General features: G+C 42.3%; 1 protein-coding gene across 1 annotated transcript; it reads left to right on the forward strand.

Annotated features, from left to right (window-relative positions):
* The first annotated feature begins 600 nt into the window (after positions 1-600).
* LOC134614416 (histone PARylation factor 1) lies at positions 601-21,515 on the forward strand. The gene is made up of 8 exons (XM_063458176.1): positions 601-719; positions 5,947-6,112; positions 7,736-7,925; positions 10,271-10,369; positions 11,543-11,693; positions 17,138-17,225; positions 18,302-18,474; positions 21,288-21,515. Exons 1-8 carry the CDS (start codon positions 636-638, stop codon positions 21,417-21,419), a joined length of 1,083 nt encoding a protein of 360 aa, XP_063314246.1. The 5' UTR covers positions 601-635; the 3' UTR covers positions 21,420-21,515.
* Positions 21,516-23,499: the final 1,984 nt, after the last annotated feature.

Raw genomic sequence — 23,499 nt, forward strand, 5'->3', positions numbered from 1 at the left:
ATATATATATATATATATACATAATTTTTTAAAATTATTTTTATTTATAAATAGGTATATATATATAGTGATATATACGTATATACTTATGTATATAGATATATCTATTTTGTTCTTCGTGTATTTTGAAATCAATATATATATATTAATTTTAAAATACAGTTAGACAAAATTACACATATATCGATATATTTTTTATTTTATAACGTATTTACATATTTATTTATTTTATATTATATATAAAATAAATAATTATATATAAGTGCACATCCACGAATCCGAGGCGCCCTCTACTGGCCAAGTAGAGAACTGGCAGCCCAGAACGTGAGGCGGAGAGCGTCAAACCTTCATGGACGCCATCTTTACTACTGGCGTCAAGCTACCCATGATGACAGAACAGAACAATCGGAGGCACGGTAAGCTAGTAAAACGCACCCCATGCCGCAAAACACACGCACACCTTGCGTGCCTAGCGGTATTTACGTATAAGCTGTGCGCAAGAGCTCGTTTTACTTTTTTTTTTTCTTCTTCAAAGAAGCAACCCAGAAGGCCGTTGAAAATGGAGAACGTGACTTGCGTCGTCTTGCGTCATATAGACTGCGCGCGCGTCCCCGAGCGGAGAGAGGAGGGAAACGATGACGTCAAGGAGGAAGCGCGCGCCGATCAGGGAGCCTGTCATGGCGGGTGGCGGGAAAAGGAAACTGCGAGACGGGCAGCAGGTGAGGAGCTCCCCGGGGAGGGTGCGTGACGTCACCACTACGTCATATCCCAGCGGTGACATCATCACTTCACCCCCAAATGTGCACAGTCCGTGCCACTCCCTCTACGGAGAGTACCCAGTAAATGTATAATTTATAGCCGGATTGGAGACACACTATCACTATGTCTGAGAGGGAGACACTGTATGGGGGGGTCACTATATACTATCACAGGGTCTGAGAGGGAGACACTGTATGGGGGGGGGTCACTATATACTATCACAGGGTCTGAGAGGGAGACACTGTATGGGGGGGGGTCTCTATATACTATCACAGGGTCTGAGAGGGAGACACTGTATGGGGGGGGGGTCACTATATACTATCACAGGGTCTGAGAGGGAGACACTGTATGGGGGGGTCACTATATACTATCACAGGGTCTGAGAGGGAGACACTGTATGGGGGGGGTCTCTATATACTATCACAGGGTCTGAGAGGGAGACACTGTATGGGGGGGGGGTCTCTATATACTATCACAGGGTCTGAGAGGGAGACACTGTATGGGGGGTCACTATATACTATCACAGGGTCTGAGAGGGAGACACTATGGGGGGTCACTATATACTATCACAGGGTCTGAGAGGGAGACACTGTATGGGGGGTCACTATATACTATCACAGGGTCTGAGAGGGAGACACTGTATGGGGGGTCACTATATACTATCACAGGGTCTGAGAGGGAGACACTGTATGGGGGGGTCACTATATACTATCACAGGGTCTGAGAGGGAGACACTGTATGGGGGGGTCACTATATACTGTCGCAGGGTCTGAGAGGGAGACACTGTATGGGGGGGGTCACTATATACTATCACAGGGTCTGAGAGGGAGACACTCTATGGGGGGGGTCACTATATACTATCACAGGGTCTGAGAGGGAGACACTGTATGGGGGGTCACTATATACTATCACAGGGTCTGAGAGGGAGACACTGTATGGGGGGGTCACTATATACTATCACAGGGTCTGAGAGGGAGACACTGTGTGGGGGGTCACTATATACTATCACAGGGTCTGAGAGGGAGACACTGTATGGGGGGTCACTATATACTATCACAGGGTCTGAGAGGGAGACACTGTGTGGGGGGTCACTATATACTATCACAGGGTCTGAGAGGGATACACTGTATGGGGGTCACTATATACTATCACAGGGTCTGAGAGGGAGACACTGTATGGGGGGGTCACTATATACTCTGACAGGGTCTGAGAGGGAGACACTGTATGGGGGGGTCACTATATACTATCACAGGGTCTGAGAGGGATACACTGTATGGGGGTCACTATATACTATCACAAGGTATGGGGGGGTCACTATATACTATCACAGGGTCTGAGAGGGAGACACTCTATGGGGGGGGTCACTATATACTATCACAGGGTCTGAGAGGGAGTCACTGTATGGGGGTCACTATATACTATCACAGGGTCTGAGAGGGAGACTCTGTATGGGGGGTCACTATATACTATCACAGGGTCTGAGAGAGAGACACTGTATGGGGGGGGTCACTATATACTATCACAGGGTCTGAGAGGGAGACACTGTATGGGGGGGGTCACTATATACTATCACAGGGTCTGAGAGGGAGACACTGTATGGGGGGGTCTCTATATACTATCACAGGGTCTGAGAGGGAGACACTGTATGGGGGGTCACTATATACTATCACAGGGTCTGAGAGAGAGACACTGTATGGGGGGGGGGGTCACTATATACTATCACAGGGTCTGAGATGGAGACACTGTATGGGGGGGTCACTATATACTATCACAGGGTCTGAGAGGGAGACACTATGGGGTGGGGGGGGGGGTCACTATATACTATCACAGGGTCTGAGAGGGAGACACTGTATGGGGGGTCACTATATACTATCACAGGGTCTGAGAGGGAGACACTGTATGGGGGGTCACTATATACCATCACGGGGTCTGAGAGGGAGACACTGTATGGGGGGTCACTATATACTCTCACAGGGTCTGAGAGGGTGACACTGTATGGGGGGGGTCACTATATACTATCATAGGGTCTGAGAGGGAGACACTGTATGGGGGGGTCACTATATACTATCACAGGGTCTGAGAGGGAGACACTGTATGGGGGGTCACTATATACTATCACAGGGTCTGAGAGGGAGACACTGTATGGGGGGTCACTATTTACTATCACAGGGTCTGAGAGGGAGACACTGTATGGGAGGGTCACTATATACTATCACAGGGTCTGAGAGGGAGACACTGTATGGGGGTCACTATATACTATCACAGGGTCTGAGAGGGCGACACTGTATGGGGGGGTCACTATATACTATCACATGGTCTGAGAGGGATACACTGTATGGGGGGGTCACTATATACTATCACAGGGTCTGAGGGAGACACTGTATGGGGGTCACTATATACTATCACAGGGTCTGAGAGGGAGACACTGTGTGGGGGGTCACTATATACTATCACAGGGTCTGAGAGGGAGACACTGTATGGGGGGTCACTATATACTATCACAGGGTCTGAGAGGGAGACACTGTGTGGGGGGTCACTATATACTATCACAGGGTCTGAGAGGGATACACTGTATGGGGGTCACTATATACTATCACAGGGTCTGAGAGGGAGACACTGTGTGGGGGGGGTCACTATATACTATCACAGGGTCTGAGAGGGAGACACTGTATGGGGGGGTCACTATATACTATCACAGGGTCTGAGATGGAGACACTGTATGGGGGGGTCACTATATACTATCACAGGGTCTGAGAGGGAGACACTGTATGGGGTGGGGGGGGTCACTATATACTATCACAGGGTCTGAGAGGGAGACACTGTATGGGGGGTCACTATATACTATCACAGGGTCTGAGAGGGAGACACTGTATGGGGGGTCACTATATACCATCACGGGGTCTGAGAGGGAGACACTGTATGGGGGGTCACTATATACTATCACAGGGTCTGAGAGGGTGACACTGTATGGGGGGTGTCACTATATACTATCATAGGGTCTGAGAGGGAGACACTGTATGGGGGGGTCACTATATACTATCACAGGGTCTGATAGGGAGACACTGTATGGGGGGTCACTATATACTATCACAGGGTCTGAGAGGGAGACACTGTATGGGGGGTCACTATTTACTATCACAGGGTCTGAGAGGGAGACACTGTATGGGAGGGTCACTATATACTATCACAAGGTCTGAGAGGGAGACACTGTATGGGGGTCACTATATACTATCACAGGGTCTTGGAGGGAGACACTGTATGGGGGGGTCACTATATACTATCACAGGGTCTGAGAGGGCGACACTGTATGGGGGGGTCACCATATACTATCACAGGGTCTGAGGGGGATACACTGTATGGGAGGGTTACTATATACTATCACATGGTCTGAGAGGGATACACTGTATGGGGGGGGGTCACTATATACTATCACAGGGTCTGAGAGGGAGACACTGTGTGGGGGGTCACTATATACTATCACAGGGTCTGAGAGGGAGACACTGTATGGGGGGTCACTATATACTATCACAGGGTCTGAGAGGGAGACATTGTGTGGGGGGGGTCACTATATACTATCACAGGGTCTGAGAGGGAGACTCTTTATGGGGGGGTCACTATATACTATCACAGGGTCTGAGAGGGAGACACTGTATGGGGGTCACTATATACTATCACATGGTCTGAGAGGGAGACACTGTATGGGGGGGGTCACCATGTACTATCACATGGTCTGAGAGGGAGACTCTTTATGGGGGGGGTCACTATATACTATCACATGGTCTGAGAGGGAGACACTGTATGGGGGGGTCACCATGTACTATCACATGGTCTGAGAGGGAGACACTGTATGGGGGGTGAGGTCACTATATACTATCACATGGTCTGGGAGGGATACACTGTATGGGGGTCACGATATACTATCACAGGGTCTGAGAGGGAGACACTGTGGGGGGGGTCACTATATACTATCACAGGGTCTGAGAGGGAGACACTGTATTGGGGGGTCACTATATACTATCACAGGGTCTGAGAGGGAGACACTGTATGGGGGTCACTATATACTATCACAGGGTCTGAGAGGGAGACACTGTATGGGGGGGTCACCATGTACTATCACATGGTCTGAGAGGGAGACACTGTATGGGCTGGGCCTTAAAGGGACACTAGTCACCAGAAAAACTATAGCCTTATGTAGTTGTTCTGGTGAGTATAGCCCTTCTCTCCAGGCTTTTTGCTCTAAACTGTTTACAGTGCTGCTTGGTTACACCTCTAGTGGCAGTTACATAGACAGACTCTAGAGGTTCTTCTTGTGCAGCACTGACGTTTAGTGTCTCCAATTCCTGCAAGGAGGCACTCAGCGGTCCCCATAGCGATGCTGACAAATCTGGAAAGCGTTGATTAGTTGTGATTGCCAGGGACATTTTAACCCAACAATCTCAGCCTATTAAATCAATGTCATCCAGGTTGCTCCTTTTTAATTCTCACTGCATCATTGTTCATTTTATCCAATCTCGAAGACCGTGATAGACTGACCCCAGTTAAACGTGTGGGAGCAATTTTTTTCATCTAAAATGGTAAATAGAATGAATCCCTATAGCAGAGGAAGGAAACCTTCAGCACTCCAGATGTTGTAGACTAGATTTCTCCTGATGCTTTGCTAGCATAATGGCTGTAAGAGATTTCTGGGTTATGTAGTAAACAACATTTGGCGTGCTGAAGGTTGACTTCCCCTGCCCTATGCTAATAACATCTGCATCATTCACAGTTTTATGAGCAAAGCTGGCAGCCGAGATGTGACTCATGCTTTTTTAGAGTGCGTTGTGAAGGAAACTTTTGGGAGGTCAGGATTTGTATGCAGTATTCATGCCTTACAACAGTTTGGTCATAAGTGTTGCATCCTCCTGGGGTTTCACTGCGGGGAAGAATTGCTGCTGAAGCTATTTTTGCTGATTGTTGCCTTTATACGCAGCTGTTTATAGGAACCTCTTTGCACCCTAATCTCTTTAATATTCTTGCGTTGTACTTGGACTTACACATTATTCGACTGGGGGGGAAATTCATTTTGCAAATGGCTTTTGCTGTTAAAGGTGGCCAGTAGCCAATTATATATACTTTGTACATTTATTATTACTTTGTTTCTAATCCATGTAATGTATGGGTATATATGAAATATGTGTATTTTTGTAGAGTGAAGATAACTTGAAGAATGATGTCAAGAAAAGACGCTCTGGCCAAGCAGATGTACCACATGATGTGCGGCAAGAGGTGGAAAGTCTTTATCGACTTACCATGCCAGAGGATTTCTACCATTTCTGGGCTTTTTGTGCAGAAATTGACCCAGAAGCACCTTGTGGTAAAGCTTAATTATTTTTACTGTCTTCTGAAAAAATCTATAGAGTGCTAGTGTGTGGATATAGATATAGATATATATAATGCATTAAAGAAATGTTACTATTTGCATCATGTATTGTGCAGAAATTGCAGAATGTTTTTCATGCCATTCCTTTGCACAGTCTTTTTATTCTTGCAAAAAAAAGGTTTTCCTATAAGCATCTACACAAGAAAATGTAAACACACATTACATCTACAAACACTAGCACTTAAAAAGCTTCAATCTATTATGCATTGATATTGGTGGACAACACATACTGTGGTGGAATCTCGGTAAAAATAAATTTAGTAGGCCGAGATTACCACGTGGCATGTGTACGTGCATATGCTGACGTATCGATCAGTTGGTTGCACGAGGCAAGATATGATCAGTAGTGTACGGAGCATGTGCAAGAATACAGGATGTAGTATTCCCCCTCCTCCATTGTGCTGGACAAGCCATGCGGTCAAGCAGGAAGTTAATTCTTATTTGTATTGATTGGTCAAGAGAATGTGCGGGTGGAGCTTAATATGGGAGGAGTTATGTGCCTATATAAGGAGCCTGCACTATTGTCCGGGGCTCAGAACTTGTGGTATTTTGGTGACGCTAGTCCCTCTGAGTCCCGATCGGTGATCCAATAAAGAATCTCTTCCTTCCTGAAGAAACCTGTGTCCATCTCTCTGTGCTTCGCTTCCGTCAGTTTCTCCGGTATCAATACAGTATACAGACATCGAAAGAAAAGAAACTGAACCTTACTAAGCTGATATCTAGCATTTCAATAAAAACAGAGTACTCTGAGAGCAAGGAAAAGCTGAGACAAACTGCAATAGCTTGCTTTTCGGTTAGTCCCCCCTAACGTTTTGGCTTTCTTTGGGCCATGTCAGTGAGTTTTCGAAAAGCCAGACTTTACAGTATACAGAGATCAGAAGTTTGTCTTTATTTGCTCTTTGTGCAGCCAGCAACCAAGACAGAGAATATGTATGAGGTGATATTTACCGTTTGATAAATTTAATCTGTCAGATGTCTCTGAAGTGCCCAGGCAAAAAACGTGTAAGCGTCATTGGCTCAGGGCTCCCTCCTATTTGCTTTGTTCCAGCTGAAGTTTTATATGAAAAAAATAAAGAATACCAATAAGCACAAAAAGAGTTCATTTATGAAGCCCGTCTTCTCACTAAAAGCAGCATGAGTAGGTAATTTCCAGCAATTTCCTAGAAAATAACTAGTGTGGAAATTCGTATTCTAGCTTTTCTTTTTTCTTCTTTTTTTTTTTTTTTTTCTTCTAAATAATTTGCTTTTCTTCTACGTGGATATCATGTGGCATTTTGGTGCCTCCTAACCCTCCCTAATGTCACAAATTAAATAAATTAAGTTAAGAATGTTGTATTTCCTCTGGCCACTGAAATACCAGTGCTCAGCTAGTAGTCACTTTTATATTGGTGAGCGCTAGACTGAAGACGAGATTGGGTTAAGCTACATTCCACCTTGATTTTATTTTAGAAGTCTGGTTATGCTTTAGTACTGCTAGTTAGAAATATACCCTCAGTTTGTGCTTTGGGCCTTGTACATATTTTGTTGCTAATTTACACCCAATTAATTTGTTTTCAGATGCTCTGAAGTCTATCATTGGCCTTCAGCTTGTCGGCCCTTATGATATTCTTTCTGGGAAGCACAAGAAGACTAAGAAGGGAGCTGATATTGACTACAATCTGCACTGGAGGTTTTTTTACGATCCCCCTGAATTCCAGACTGTTCTTGTAGAGGACAACAGAACACAGTTTCATATGGGATACTTCAGGTAAAATGCAAATTTCACAGCAACTGGATTGCTTATTTATCCAGCACAACATTTTTTATTAATATAAGCATTACAAATGTAAGCTCTTAAAGGGACAATATAGTCACCTAACAACTTTAGCTTTATTAAGCAGTTTTGGTGTAAAGATCATGCCCCTGCAATCTCACTGCTTAATTATCTGCCATCAAGGAGTTAAATCATGTTGTTTATGCAGCCTTAGGCACACCTCCCTGCGTGCGACTTACACAGCCTTCCTAAACACTTACTGTAAAGAGGCTTATCATGCTTACACTTTCTTTATTGCAAATTGTTTAATTTAGAATTTCTTTTCTCCTGCTCTTTTTTTTTTTTTTTTTTTCTTATTCTTTATTTTTGTAGTGCGTAAGCTTGTAACAGTCGGTTGTGAGGTACCCCAAAGGCAGTCCTCCAACACATTATAAACAGTTGAACATGAGGGTACATGAGATAGGTAGCACACATTTTATGTTGAAAGGTTGAAAATTAACATGGTAGGAAACAAGCTCAAGTAACATTATTTGAGAAAAGCATAAGAACAAATACCAACACCAGCCAAACTAAATTACATGAGGGTTAGAAATGGTTACATGCCTGCATATTGAAAGCAAGTGTGTTCGCCCCTGGGCTTGCTGGTGTAGCACAGTAAGTGATAAACTTAGCAATATGATTAATGGTGTAGTTTGATCTTTCCAGCTTCAGGCGTTGTATGAGGGCAGTGCATGCTGTCTGTGTATGGCTGGGTGGCTGTTTTAACTGCTGGGGACAGTAAATCACCCTACAGGCCCTTGTAGCCACGCTAGGGTATGGCTGATGAGGGTGGCTGAGCGTGATAAGGTAGGTCTCGTTTGTGCTCTACACGTGCTGGGTATGTTTGGGTCAGTGGGGCACACATACTAACGTCCGCTTAAGTCTCTGCTTGGCCATTACCCCATGTGGGCCAAGCGTGGTCCTGCTGGTAGCCGGCTGTCGGTATGCTTCACGGCTCTGTCCGGGCTGGCTGGGAGGATAGCTGTGTCAGTCCAGAAGAGGTATGTGGCACCTTGCTTGGGAGACCGGTTCCCCGTCTCTTCAGGAGGGTAGTCTCTTGTCTGCCGCATTCCGTCTGCCATTGCTGTAGTGCAAGCGTTAGCCTGTCGTGCCTCCATGTTTTCTGCTTGTTTCTGGCCTGTGAGGGCGCTTGTAGTTGGTTGTTTTCGGATCAGCTTGCGTCCGGAGGCCTTATGGTTAGCAGTGTGCGTGGGGGTAAACCGTCCCCTCTCCTTGTCTCCAGCGCACATGACATCCACCATTTTAGCTGATAAGCCCGGCCCGCCATTCAGGGTGGTGTCGCTGGGCTTTGGTTGTTTTGCAGCAGTCTGGGCCACAGGATGAGGACCGGGATGACCCCCACCGGTCCAGAGGGGGGGGGAACAGGGCCAGCTCCATGCCGATTTGGGCCTCCGGCTGGGCACTATCAGGCGGGATAGCGGAGCAGCGGCAGTCTGCCCCACTCACCGCCGGGGAAGGCCCCAGCTGGGGCATCGAACATTTTCCCCTCCAGGGGACTGTAACTTGGAGAGCCAGCCTCTCCCTGGATCCAGTGCCCCCTTGCACAGAGGACCAGCGCTGCCGGGTTTCTTTCTGGGTCGGAAATCGTAGGTTACAGGCTTAAAGTGTGATGGTTTGCAGGAGCTAAGCTTTCTTGCGGCCGGCCAGCTTGACGGTCTGGCCCGCCCCCCTCTCCTGCTCTGTTAATAGCTTACTAGACCCTGCAGGAGCCTCTTGTGTGTGAATAAAGTTCAATTTACAGAGCAGGAGATACACTTTTAATGCAAGTTACAACTGATTGTAAATTAAACCATTTTATTTTCATGCAGGCTGTGTCAGTCACAGCCAGGGGAGGTGTGGCTAGGGCAGCATAAACGGAAACAAAAATGATTTGACTCCTAAAGGAAGGAGAATTGAGGGGGCATGATCTATACACCAAAACTGCTCAATTAACATAAAGTTGTTTTTATTTGGGGGGCAGGGGTGGGCACGCAACACATTTTCTATAAAAGCAGCATTCAAACCATATTTAACATTTCAAAGTAATATTTGATTTTGCAAGCTGGATTGCAACTTTTTGCAGTTATTTATCTTTTATGTTGAGGCCATAATTTTCAGCAGTGTCAGCTACTTGCTTAGAAAAATGATAATTGAAGTCTAACATCAGCTGCATGTCCACAGTATACCATCACTCTAATGATTATACTGGCAGAAAAATATATTTGCTGCTTAGATTCAATCTTTTATGTTTGCAAATAATCATTTACAGGACATCTGTATCTTGTATATTTTATAACCAGGGACAGTCCTGAAGAGCTACCAGTATTTGTTGGTGCTAATGAAGCAAGTAAAGGATGCCTGGTCTCTCAGCTTGGAGATAATCTGTTTGCTGCAGTAAAGTACGGTGTTTGTTTTTTTTATTTTGTTTTTTCCTGTCATCCATTAAATAGATATTGAATTCAAATAAAATAATGCAAAACATATGTGAAAGATATTCTTTTCAAAGCTCTTTTGAAGATACACTATTTAGTGGATCTATCGGCCATTACAGGTATAATTCTCTCTAAACATGTAGACTACCAATTAAGAGTGTCTCGTTCTGTTTTGTGGCATCTATTTATATACCGTAAACACTTTGTCCAGCAGGTTTTTACAGTGATTTAAAAAAAAAAGTTTGTCCCAAAAGTAGTTCCACTTATTGCATATTCATATTCTTAACGCATAACAGTTTCATTATGGCTGCAATGAGTTTACATTTAGCTAATTGAGTGAACTGGACTAAGTGTACCAATTGGCAAAGCTATGGTCTGTATATGTGCTCAGACAAAGTTGTGCATGTGCCTGCTGAAGCTGGAGAAACTACATATCAGGCAACCCGATTAATAGCTCTGAGGGCAGAGTGCAGGGTCCTCTCTGGATCCACCGCTATGCTTTTTATGATGTCATGACTCATTTAACAGAAGACTCCAATGCTGTCAGTTGTGTGTATATGTATATATGGCAATGTTTACGTTGCTGGAATAAACACACCTCTAGTGGCTGTTCTCCTCACAGCTTCTACATGGTGCTTCCGTGACATTCAAAGTCCTCTTAGACATTGCATGAGGAAATCGAATTTCAATCCATGCATCTCATAGAGCAGCATTGGAGTTAGCACAGCTCTTTGAGAAGCATTTGCTGTGCATATGCGTCTAGTCCACAATGCTTCCCTATGAGAGGAGCATTTAAATGGACACGCCTGATGACATTAGTGGAGGCAGACTAGGCTGCATAGAAAAGGGGGACCCAAGAATCTAAAAGAACCAAGTCTAACAAATTGGTGTAAAAAAATAAAATAAAAATGAATCTCATTTTACGGTCTTCCTTGAATTGAATGCAAGGACTGACATATTATTCACCAAAGTGTTAGTTGCCAAGACTCAAAGTGAATTGCACATTGGCCTAAAATTTTAAATTCACTTATGCATTCAGCTACTTTACTTTTGAAATGTGTTTTTGATATCATGGGATTTCCAATGTGGTGTTTTTTTTTTTTTGTAAATTGTGAATTCTGTTCAATGTGTCTTTTTCAGACAGTTTGCCTCAAAGAAGCTTAAAGAAGCCACAGATAAGGGGACATTGTCTCTTGTGAAACATTTGGTAGAGAAAGTGACTGGTGCGGCAGAAGAGCTGGGGTATAACGTAGACCCGAAATCCCCTGTTATGAAAAAGAGGGACAAAAAAGTATGCTTGCGCTTTTTTTCTTTATTTGCTTTACCATTTTTTACCATGCATATCTACATTTTACTCTAATATCTACGATATTACCCTCAGGTGTGTGTGTGTATGTATGTATATCAGTTTTAAAGATACATAGCAGAAGCCATGTTACAAAATACTATAGGGGGGATAAAAACAGAATGCGAGTGAAGCAGTAAATAGTAACTCCTATAGCAAAATACAAGCATAATGGAATGATAATCAGACTATATGAAAGTACAATACAAGCTTAAATAGTACAGTCATGAGTTACAAAAGCCCACCAGTTGCCAATATTGATATGTATGTATGTATGGATGTGATGTCATGGGGCATTAAAAGGACATACCATTACTCAGAAAACCAAGTAAATAATGTCTTTTGTATTGTATTTCTCACTTTACTTTTCCTTTCCATCTTGCCTCCCCATGAACATTCCATGTCTATATGAAGTTGTGGTATATATTGCTCACTTAAAATATCATACCATTTATTTGAACCCAGTATAGACACCTTAAAGTGTAACTTTTACGTGACACTTCTTCCCAAAAAAAAATATATAATTTAGTACTTTTTTTTTTAATTCTTTTTTTTAGTTGTGCATGGAGAAAACACATATAGCATGTCATGCCACAACAACTTGAGCATGCGGAGTCAAAGATTTGCGTTAATTAGGCAGTGGATAAAACTGTGCACATTTTTTGAAGCTTATGATCGCTGGACACATATGTACATATACAAGCTTAATATGAGTAGAATGAACATAAACGATTTCTGACTGCGTTGCCTTAGGTTACTGTATATTTGTAAATGGCTAAGCTCACATGTCAGTTAGAAAGGCTAAGCAGTATGTCAATATAAGTTATAATTTTAAACTATAAGTCGCGCGCATGTAGATTATAAGCTGTTGCGTTAACATTAATAGCACTAGTATTGAGCTCGTGACATAAACAGGTTTGGTTATCTATGCAGCTATGGTGCTATAAAGTAGGTAGTGTAACTGTGGCTAAGACATAGCTTAATACAAGGCAGCAATAGCTTAGTGAGTGCTAGGGGAGATGTCAACAGGGTTACACTCGGCTGCGTTTGAGTGGTAGTCAGGCCTCTGGTAACATAAAAATGAGCAGTAATTGGAGCAATAAAAAAAATAAATAAATAAATAAACATAAAAACAAACGTTGTAACAGAGGGTCGTGTGGGTTCATTTGGGGCATATGAGGCTGGGTTACAGCGAGTACTATGCCTGGTATTGAGTCCAAGTCCCTGTTGGATCAGCCGATGCCGTGTTGGGGCTGAGTGTGTGTGCCCCCTGCGTTGGTTGGTGCATTTGGCTCGGTCTCTCCAGTGTGTGGGAACCTGGCGTCCCTGTGTCTTCTAGGTGTGCGTTGGTTGGTGAGACGATTCTCCGGTGTGCAGCTGTGCTGTGAAGGGGAAGATGCGAGCTTGGCTGGACTTCGGCTCTTGGAGCTTGTGAGCAGCTTGTCTGGGAGACCGGCTTAGCAGCCTTGTTGTCTCGGGAGCGGGGGTAAGTATGGTCGCCCATTCGGTATTGCGCCGCTTCGCGGGTTGCAGATGTCACTGGGCGAGAAATGGGTCTGGCAAGAAGGGTGGTCCCCCTCTGGTGTATGTTCGAGCGGGAGCTGGCACCTGGGAGATGTATTGATTTCTTCTGCCGTTTGGGCGCTTGGTGTGGCCGCCCTGGGAGCCGCTGGCGGGTGTCTGCTTAATTGGTGGCGGGTCGTAGGGCGTATCCACACCGCTGTGTGCTTCAATGCCTGCTTAAAGATCTGGCCCCTGGTGTGGAGTGCTGACCAGAGGCTTGCCCCAAGCCGGTCAAAGAACTCCAGTGTGTATGGGTGGCTTGGTGCGGGTTTTCCCCTTCACGGGCTGCGTCCGAGCCGCCATCTTGGTTGGGCCCTTGTATTGTTGCCTGTCTGCTGGTTCTGTCGCTTGGTTGGGGGTAACCGTCCCCAGCTAGGACCGGGATAACCCCCGCCGGTCCATAGGTAGCAGGGCTGTGCGTGTGTCTCGTATGGAAGCGGGTCCCTTGCCGGGTGGTCGGTCGCCTCCCCCATGCTGCAGGCTCCGCTCTAGGCCGCATGGCCGGTTCAGGCTCTACCAGTGCGGATCGGTGCCGGTCTGGTATCGCTTTGATCCCTTCGAGGTACTGCATCTTGTTCCAAGCACCTTGAATTGCCAGCACCTGTGGTTTGGACAGGATTGATGAATTTGTGTCTGCTGGTGCTGGAGGTTTCAGGATGCACGTCTGGCCATCTTTGTTGTCAGGCCCCGCCCCCCAGTACTTTTTTTTTTTTAAATATATAGAATATGTATATTTTAAACAATTAAGTAGGTATACCCCTAATGAAAACATGCATGCTTTTATTGCTGCATTTTATTTACATTAGGAGTATATCTAAAACGACTCTAAATGTATAAATTTGGAGAAAAACCTATTTAAAAATAGGTTTTTCTCTTATCCGCTTCTGAGTTTCTCAGCAGACACTCAATCTCGAGGAATTGAGAGACAGGGAGAGTAAAAGAGACCTCCAACAGGAGGCCCTCTGCTCTCTAACATAGCAACCACAGTGCATGCAGTGATGGTTAGGCAGTATAGGAAATTAGTGATGTGATGTCCCTCTGTTCAGACGCCGGAAGCCAGTATGTTGATGTCATGGAAGAGGTTTGCCCTGCAAAGCGACAAAGATTTGAGTGGGTGCACTTACAGACCACATGTGGGTGTTACAGAAGCGTGGGAGCGGAGGACCACAAATGTGGTGACAGTGCTCTTTTGTGAATATGTGCCATTATTTTGTCTTTTGTTTTCCTTACTGGTTTTAACACTTCTAGTTTAGAGTAAAAACTGCAATTGAAAACTGACAACTGTTCAATTACCTTTTGGTGGGAGATATGAAAAGGTCTATGAAGTCAAATGATTTAAAGGGACACTATAGTCACCAGAACAACTACAGCTTATTGAATTTGTTCTGGTGTGTAGAATCATTACCTTCAGGCTTTTTGCTGTAAACACTGTCTTTTCAGAGAAAATGCAGTGTTTACATTACAGCCTAGTGGCCATTCCTCAGATAGCTGTTAGAGATCCTTCCTCGGTAATGGCTGCCTGAAATGCATACAAACATTCAGTATCTCCTCCCTCTACATGCAGACACTGAACTTCCCTCATAGAGATTCATTGATTCAATTAATCTCTATGAGGAGATGCTGATTGGCCAGGGCTGTGTTTGAATTGTGCAGACTCTGCACCTGATCTGCCTCCTTGTTAGTCTCAGCCAATCCGATGGGGGAAGCATTGTGATTGGATCAGGCTACAACTTCTGATGATGTCAGCAGACGGTTTGTTATTCTAAGGCAAACAGCATGCAGAGCTACAGCTTCAGGCTTGAATACAAGTAAGATTTTGCTATGTTTAGGGAGGCGTGAGGGGTCCAGGGGGGCAAGATGGTGGTTTAAACACTGTAGGGTCAGGAATACATGTTTGTGTTCCTGACCCTATAGTGTTCCTTTATAGGACCACTATAGTGCCAGCAAAACAAACTTGTTTTCCTGGCACTATAGAGTCTATGTGTCCCCCACCCTCAGGGTCCGACTCTCGCCGGGCTGAAGGGGGAGGAAGGGTTTAAACTCTTAACTTTCTCCTAGGGATCGACCGATTATCGGTTTTACCGATATAATCGGCCGATATTCGGTATTTTCGGCAATATCGGTATCGGCCAATATAGATACCGATATTGCCGATAATGCCTCCCAGGACCACCAGGCTCATTACAAGCCCGGCGGTCCTGGGGGGGCGGGCAGCAAGCGTTTACTCACCTCCCAGCAGCTCCTCCAGCTCCCCAGTGTAAATCTTGCGAGACTCGCGGCCAGCTCTGAGAGGTTTTCCCTCTCCAAAGTAAACTTTAAGGTTTTTAGAAATGTACTTGTAAAAAGCAAGGTTCCTCAAGTTATTCAATAAAAATAAATCTCAAACAATTGCATTATAAGTCGTGGAGATTCTGCAGAACACCCTTTTGTGCATATATTGGATAACTTCTGGGACATAGTGGAAAAATAAAGCTGTAACTTCCTCCCAGCAACCATGACAGATTTTTTTTATTTTTTTATTTTTTTTCTCAAAAAATAAACAGGAAGCCTTTTGTAAAAATAAATAATGCTTTAAAGGAACAACCCCCATAACAACTTGAGCTCATTGTAGTTATGTGGGCTGGTGTCCCTATAGGATCCCTACCAACAACAGATTGTGAACTGCTTATGTCAGATTCACTTTGGGGTGTCCTGTATTACATTTATTCATCTTTTTCTTCAGAAACTGGAGATTGACACTTACTGTTCAAAACACATATTTTCTCAATTCAGGGTTGGTAATCCTACTACTAGTAGGTTCCTAATACAAGAGGTGCAGGTACATAGGTGATGCCTATTTGCTCTTATGTGAATTTTATTTCATCCATGATTATAGAAGTAGACTTTAAAAAAATAAATAAAAGAAATTAAGGATTAAATGCTAAAAAAAATTATGGTTTTAAGATTTGTACATTCATTCTCTTTAACTGCTCTTCTCTTATTATATGTAAATGTAATGTATATTTTGTTCTCAACAGGGCGCAGTCTAAATGGAATTTCCTAAATTAAAATGTGTGTAATTTCTGTCCTTTTTCTTAAACCCTTAAGGAAAGAGGCAATTGTACAGTGCTGTATATGTACAGGCTTCATGGTATTTTGGGGGTTTACATGGTCAAATAACTGACCCATTTTAGTTTTTACACATTGAGATTTGCCAGATTGGTTTGCTGGGCCTGTGTTACCTTTGAGACTGTATGGCAGCCCAGGAATGTCAAATACCCCCATTCATTGCAAAAGTAGACAACACAGGGTATTCAAAATGGGTTATATCCTGTCTTTTCTAGTAGCCACATAGTCACAAATCCTAACCAAAATTAGTGTTCATATTTTTTTTTATTATTTTTCCACATAAAATCACACTTTCATTGATATTATCGCTATTCATTTTACTGCCCTAAAACACTCATGTTTGAGTTCAACAGAGTCTCAAGGGTACAGCAGTACCCTTAGGTTTTATGTGGTTTTGGAATGTTACAGGGCCAAATATAGGGCGAGCCAATCTGTTATACACACCAGTCGGAGTCATGTGGTGATCATGCAGATGGGCGGGATTGCCTTGGTTATCATCCAGTGCACCCGATTGCAATTGCCGCTGAGGGTTAGTGTGCCGGCTGCTGGGAGGGCCTGATCGTTAGGGTGTGCTCTAAACAGCGTTTTTGTTGGACAGCATAGCAGGCTCTTTGTCATTAAGGGGTTACTATTATTAAACATGTAAACTGATCACTTTTATGTAATATGTACAAGTTTTGCAATGGCACTTTATTCTTAGTGTATTCTCTTTAATTCAGGTTGTGACAAAATCTTTTCATGGTGCAGGCCTTGTGGTCCCAGTGGATAAGAATGATGTCGGCTACAGGGAGCTTCCTGAAACAGATGGTATGTTTATATTTTGGCATTTTCTCTTATATTAGGGGTATGATGCACATTTTAAAACTGCTTCATTAAAAGGATACTATAGCCAACAAAAAAACTATAGCTTAATGAAGCAGTTTTTGTGTTAAAAAATAATCATGACCCTGCAATCTCACTGTTCAATTTACTGCCATTTAGGAGTTATATCATTTTTGTTTGTTTATGCAGCCCTAGCCACACATTATTATGTTGTTATTTATATAGCGCCAACAAATTCCACAGCTATTTACAGTGGGTGGACGAACAAACATGTAGTTGTAACCAGACAAGTTGGACACACAGGAACAGAGGGGCTGAGGGCCCTGCTCAATGAGCTTAAATGCTAGAGGGAGTTGGGTAAAGTGACACAAAAGGTAAGGATAGTATTAGACCAGGGGTAGGCAACCTTCGGCTCTACAGATGTTTTGGACTACATCTCCCATAATGCTTTTACAGCCATATTGCTGGCAAAGCATCAAGGGAGATGTAGTCCACAACATCTTTAGAGCCGAAGGTTGCCTACCCCTGTATTAGACTAATGACAGTTACAAGAGAGGAATCAGTTGGGAGCTATTAACAGTTTAATTGATACGCTTAAATGGTTTCATTTTCAATCATATATAACTTCGTTTAAAAGTTTTTAGCTCCTGCTCTGTAAATTTAACTTGAATTACATACAGGTGGCTCCTGGAGGGTTTAGCAAGCTATTAACAGACCAAGAGATGATACATTCTAAATAAAACTTAATTTGCAATAAAGGAAGTGTAAACATTAGATGACTCTCTTTACAGGAAGTGTTTAGGAAGGCTGTGTAAGTGACATGCATGGAGGTGTGACTAGGAATATATAAACAAAGTGATTTAACTCCTAAATGACAGAGAACTGAGCAATGAGACAGCAGTGGCATGATCTATACACCAAAACAGCTTTATTAATCTAAAGTTGTTTTGGTGACAATAGATTCCCTTTAAGCTAAATTTGTGCTTAGAGTATTCCTTTAACTATCCAAGATTATCAGGCCCCGCTATTTATTTTGTTGACCTCGACCTTTTTGTTTTTAGGTAACCTCAAACGAATTTGCAAAAATATTGTTGAAGCAGCAAATGATGATGCAAGAATGAAAGCCTTTGCGCCCATTCAGGAGATGTTCACATTTGTTCAGTTTGCAAATGATGAGTGTGACTATGGCATGGGCTATGAACTAGGAATAGACCTCTTCTGTTATGGATCACATGTAAGTGCTTAATCAAGTTTGCGCCTATATATTGTAAGAAACACAACAGATGGTGAATTTTGAAGATTAAACTGCTTTGAAAATTTTAAAGGGAAACTTTTAAGCACTTCACCATTACAGCTTATTGTAGTGACTACAGTGTTTTTAAGCTGTTTCTGCAAATTTAGATTTAGAGCTGTTGCATTTTCATTATCTTTTATTATTCTTTTTATCTTAATCTGCAGCACCTAGGATCCCTCTCGCTCAATAACGTCATATAGGGAAGCCATCGTTCTATTAACACCATGGTAGACTGCAAGTCAGACTATTCCTCCCCTTTTCCAAAGCTGTATTGTTTGTGTGTAGTCAGCACTGTTCCTTCTCTACTCAGAGACTGACTTGCACAGTATGAGTAGACAGCATGTTCACACCTTACAAGCATTTGTATTGTTCAGTGGGGAAGCAATACTAGTTGGTAGAGGAATTGTGACTTTCTGCAGATTAAACAGAGTTAAATTGTAAGTGTTTTATTTTTTATTTTGTTTTATTTTTATTTCATTATTTTTTTTATTAGCATTTATGAATTAAATTTTTTTTAAAAATGCCCATGTGACTTGGATTCATAACTAATGGTATTATAGTAATATAGTTGCACCTCTTCATAAGTTGACTACTTTATGAATGTAACCAAGTTATAATATAAATATAATCTTTCATGGGATTAGAACTAGCTCCTCGCTAAAATCTTTTTTTTTTTTTTTTTTTTTTTTATCTTGAGTGTAACTGTTTAGCAGTGCTAAATTCATTTTAGGATTACCTTAGTATTTTGAGAACTTGTACAGGTGTGCTTTCAGGCATGAATGAGCAGACTCCGGTGAGGAAATCTGGCTTGAGGTTTTTCCACAGCTTCAGTACTGATTGATGTAACCAGATCCCTTATACCAATTTGCACAGGAAACCTTTTGCATGCTGCTGAATCTCAGACCATTCCTCCCAAGCATCTTGATTTTCAGGTCCTGTCCTAACCTTGTTTACTGGTGTCCTATATTTACAAGGAACTGTACTCAAAAAGTGTAGCTAGAGTGGATTACATGCCATCAGGGCACTAGGACCATGCAGAGAGAACCGAGACAGTGTTCCTTGCAAGACCTGCTCTCAGTGGGCTGGCCTGTTTGTTTGCCAGGCAGCCTGGTGCATTCAGGCTAGACTGACCTGTCACTAATATCAGTAGACCTGTCCATTTCTGGGTGGTTCTGCCCTCTTTGGGTAGTCAGTGACACAATCTTATCACTGGCTTCCTACCTTTATCCCACTTCTTGGGACGCCAATGTTGGGAGTAGGTCAGACTGTTCATTCTATGGGACTAACACTAATTTAAAGGGGGATTTTCAACTATCTTGGATTTTAAATATTGGCAGGGTTATTCAAAAAAGTGAGGCATAGAATCTACAGCGCTACGAAACTTGCTGGCACCAAATAAATAAGAAAATAATACTAATGTGATTGCAGATAACCATTCGGCTCATCTTGTCTGTTCAGTTTTCTAAACACTTTCAATAGTCCCTGGCCTAATCTTATATTTAGGATAGCCTTATGCCTATCATATGCATGGTTAACCTTGTGTAAACCTCTACCACTTCAACTGGAAGGCTATTCCATGCATCCACTGCCCTCTCAGTAAAGTAATACATCCTGATTTTATTTTAAAACCTTTGCCCCTCTAATTTAAGACTATGATGGAAAGACAATGTACACAGTAAAATAGGAGACTTCTAATGCAAAATAGCCAAGTTGGGAAAATACTTCAACTTGGCTATGCTTCCAATTCATTTATTTTGGCCATAAATTTTAGATTCATTTTTAATTTGTTTGAAATTCTCTCTTAAGTGAATAACCGTGTGGGTTTGGTTATCCCAATATTTAACAACTATCTATTTGAGGTTTGAAAAATAAAATTGAATGTAGAAATGCACACTTCTTTATCTACAACTTGACACCAGTTGTCTTAGCTCCCTGTCAATCTTTATTATAAGCTTTTTTCCAGTGCATCTCTTTGGGGAGTGTGGAAACACTGACTGTAGGCCCTGCAAAGATTGCAGGATCTAACACAGGAAGTCCCTATAGAGTCTGTCTGAGTAGCAGCCATTTGGGATGTTACTAGGCAGCAATGTAAATGTAATTTAAGCATTTGCATTGCAGAGACGGGCTATAGCCACCAGAACCACTACATTGACCACCAGAACCACTACATTGAGCTGTAGTGAGTCTGGTGACCATACAGTGTATTTTTTTTTAAAAAAGAACTGAACATTTTATTAATAAATGTATACACAAGATATTGGCATTTTTTTTTTTTTTTTATTGGGACATTCTAGAATAGAATGACATTGCAGGCTTTTTGCATTTTTTTCTTATATAAATACAAAAAAAGCTTGCTTGGATTACAAGCTCGAGACACCAATCCATTTACAGTCACGGTCATACCAGTAAAGGAACGCCCACATTACATCAGTTCAATGAAGTTATGGGGGCAAGAATGTGTTGCCCAGGTGCCCAATACCTCGTCCTTCTCACTTCCTTCCTTTCAAACATAATATTTCTCTCAATAGGCAGTCGGTGATAGGTTAAATGCATCAGTGGGCACTCACCTTGTCACCGGCTGCCTGGGAAAACTTTCCTTATACTGTGGCAGGCATCAGGGACTAACTTTAGGGTTAAACTGTTGGAAAACTCCTGCCTGAGTAACTTTATTAAGCTAAATTGTTATGGCTGTGTATTTTTAATTCTAAAATGTCAATTATCTAATTTTAACAAATATATTGTACTTTTTGCAGTACTTTCACAAAATAGCTGGCCAGCTGCTCCCTCTTGCTTACAAACTTTTGAAGAGGAATCTGTTTGCAGAAATAATTGAATCTCATCTCTCAAACCGAAGCAGAGACCAAGTGAATCAGCTTTCTACATAGTCAAGACTGGTTTTCCTAAATTTTATTTACTTTGTACAATATGTTCTTCTTACTTTACCATGCAATAATTCATAAAGATAGTTTTGTATTAAAATGTCAGTTGTGTGTGTTTTTAATTGGTGCAACTGTTTAAAGTTATCTGGTTTTGGTAATCTTATTTTTCTAGGTACCAATATAAAAAATGCTATCTCCTCCCCCCCCCCCCACCGCCGCCTCCTCCACCTTTTTACATAAATAATAAAGGGAAAACAAGTTGAAGGTGACTATTCATTGAGGAAACGGATTTAAAGTAAGAATGTACACAAGTGTTGAAGTATATCAAATGGGCGTATGTTATGTTAAATCTGCGTGTGTCAATCATATGTAGTCAAAGTTTAGGGATAAAGACTTTGATGGTTAATTTCTTCTTCTTATGGTCACTCCAAGCCAGGGGTGCCTAATAATATATGTCGAATTCAATCTACAAGTCGATCGCAGCCGGCAGCACTTTACCCTGGAGGAGCATGAATGCATGCAACGCACGTCAATGTGCTCTGCCTTCCTCCACTGATTCCTGTCAGCGGAAGGATTCCAGTGTGCGAACGGCACCGCGGCAGTAAATCATTGAGACCAGAATCAGCAGCAAGCAGACCTTCATCAATTGTAAGTGGTGTCTGCTTGCTAATGTGTTTTTTTTATTTATTTTTAAAAAAAATTTAATGGATGCTATAATGAGGGGGCAGCAGGAGATTTGTAGAGGGGGGAGGTAGGTTGCAGGGGTTTTGTGGAAAGGGGTGAGCAGGGGTTTTGGATTTTTTTTTTTAATTTATTTTAATTCAATGCGTTGATATATGCAGTAGTTACAATAAAGATTTGAATGTATTTTATTTTGTAAGAAAACGTGTGGTGGTTTTTTTAAAATAAGTAATTTAAAAAGATTACGACACCAAAAAGTGTGGACACCACTGTTCTAAGCTATCAAGTATCATTGCATCACTGCATGTGAACTGTCTTGTCAGAATAGTTTATAAAACTAGATCTAAAAGTGCTGTGGGAATCTTGTTGATTGCAGAGAAGACAAAAATACCCTCCAAGTTTAATCCTCTTGCATGGGTCGCTTGCAATATCCTATTAAGGAAACCTCAAAAAAAAAAACTAAATCCACTTTTTTTTTTTGTTTGTTTACATTCGTTTTGGAAGTGCAGAGTTGAATACACACCTTAGTAATTACACATAACCTGAAATAGTGTAACGAGCAAGATATGAGAAGTCAGCATGTGTTTCTTTTAAAAAGAAAGTGCAGCATATCCTAAGTAACAAGCTAAACATACATGTCTAGACCAAGCTGGTATTGAGTTTGCAGGTAAATAAAATTGCTAGACATGAGTATATCCAATGTAAACCTATAATCAGTGATAATCATAATCCATGTCTACAACTGATGACCACATTGAGCGTGCACTTCGAATTATTCTGTCGAGTAAACGAGTGACAGCTGAATATTTGGCAAATCAGCCATGGCTCTGCCTATAAAATAATCCACGACAGACTTGGGTTTCGAAAAGTGGACTGCACAAGCGCATGGACTGAAGGAAGGTGAAAGTTTCTTAAACGGAATCATTACTGGTGACGAGACATGGATTCATTACTACGAGCCTGAGAATAAACCGCAGAGTTTGGAATGGAAACATCCTCAATCTCCAACCAAGAAAAAGTTTAAAAGTCAACCATCAGCTGGAAAATCGATGCTTACAGTTTACGGTGATTCTCAAGGGCCAGTATTGGAACACTATCAGGAAAAAGGTTCAACAATCAACATTGCTCATTAAAGTGAGATGCTCCCTGAAGAACTGAAGCCTAAACTTTGGACTAAATGAAGAGGACTGCTATCCAAGGGTATTTTGATCTTGCATGACAATGCATGTCCGCACACCTCTGCCCATGCATCAGGAAACATCCTCAATCTCCAACCAAGAAAAAGTTTAAAAGTCAACCATCAGCTGTATATAGGGGGTACTGTTTTACACCATAAAACCTGTATATAGGGGGTACTGTTTTACTCGGGAGACTTCGCTGAACTCAAATATTAGTGTTTAAAACT

The sequence above is a fragment of the Pelobates fuscus genome, chromosome 6 (genome assembly GCF_036172605.1).
Source record: "Pelobates fuscus isolate aPelFus1 chromosome 6, aPelFus1.pri, whole genome shotgun sequence".
NCBI classification, from domain to species: Eukaryota; Metazoa; Chordata; class Amphibia; order Anura; family Pelobatidae; genus Pelobates; species Pelobates fuscus.

Bases quoted from the DNA above. Each gene is read 5' to 3' on its own strand.
- LOC134614416 (XM_063458176.1), top strand. From the start codon at position 636: ATGACGTCAAGGAGGAAGCGCGCGCCGATCAGGGAGCCTGTCATGGCG. The intron at 720-5,946 runs GTGAGGAGCTCC...GTATTTTTGTAG, and splicing joins AACTGCGAGACGGGCAGCAG to AGTGAAGATAACTTGAAGAA. The intron at 7,926-10,270 runs GTAAAATGCAAA...TTTTATAACCAG, and splicing joins TTTCATATGGGATACTTCAG to GGACAGTCCTGAAGAGCTAC.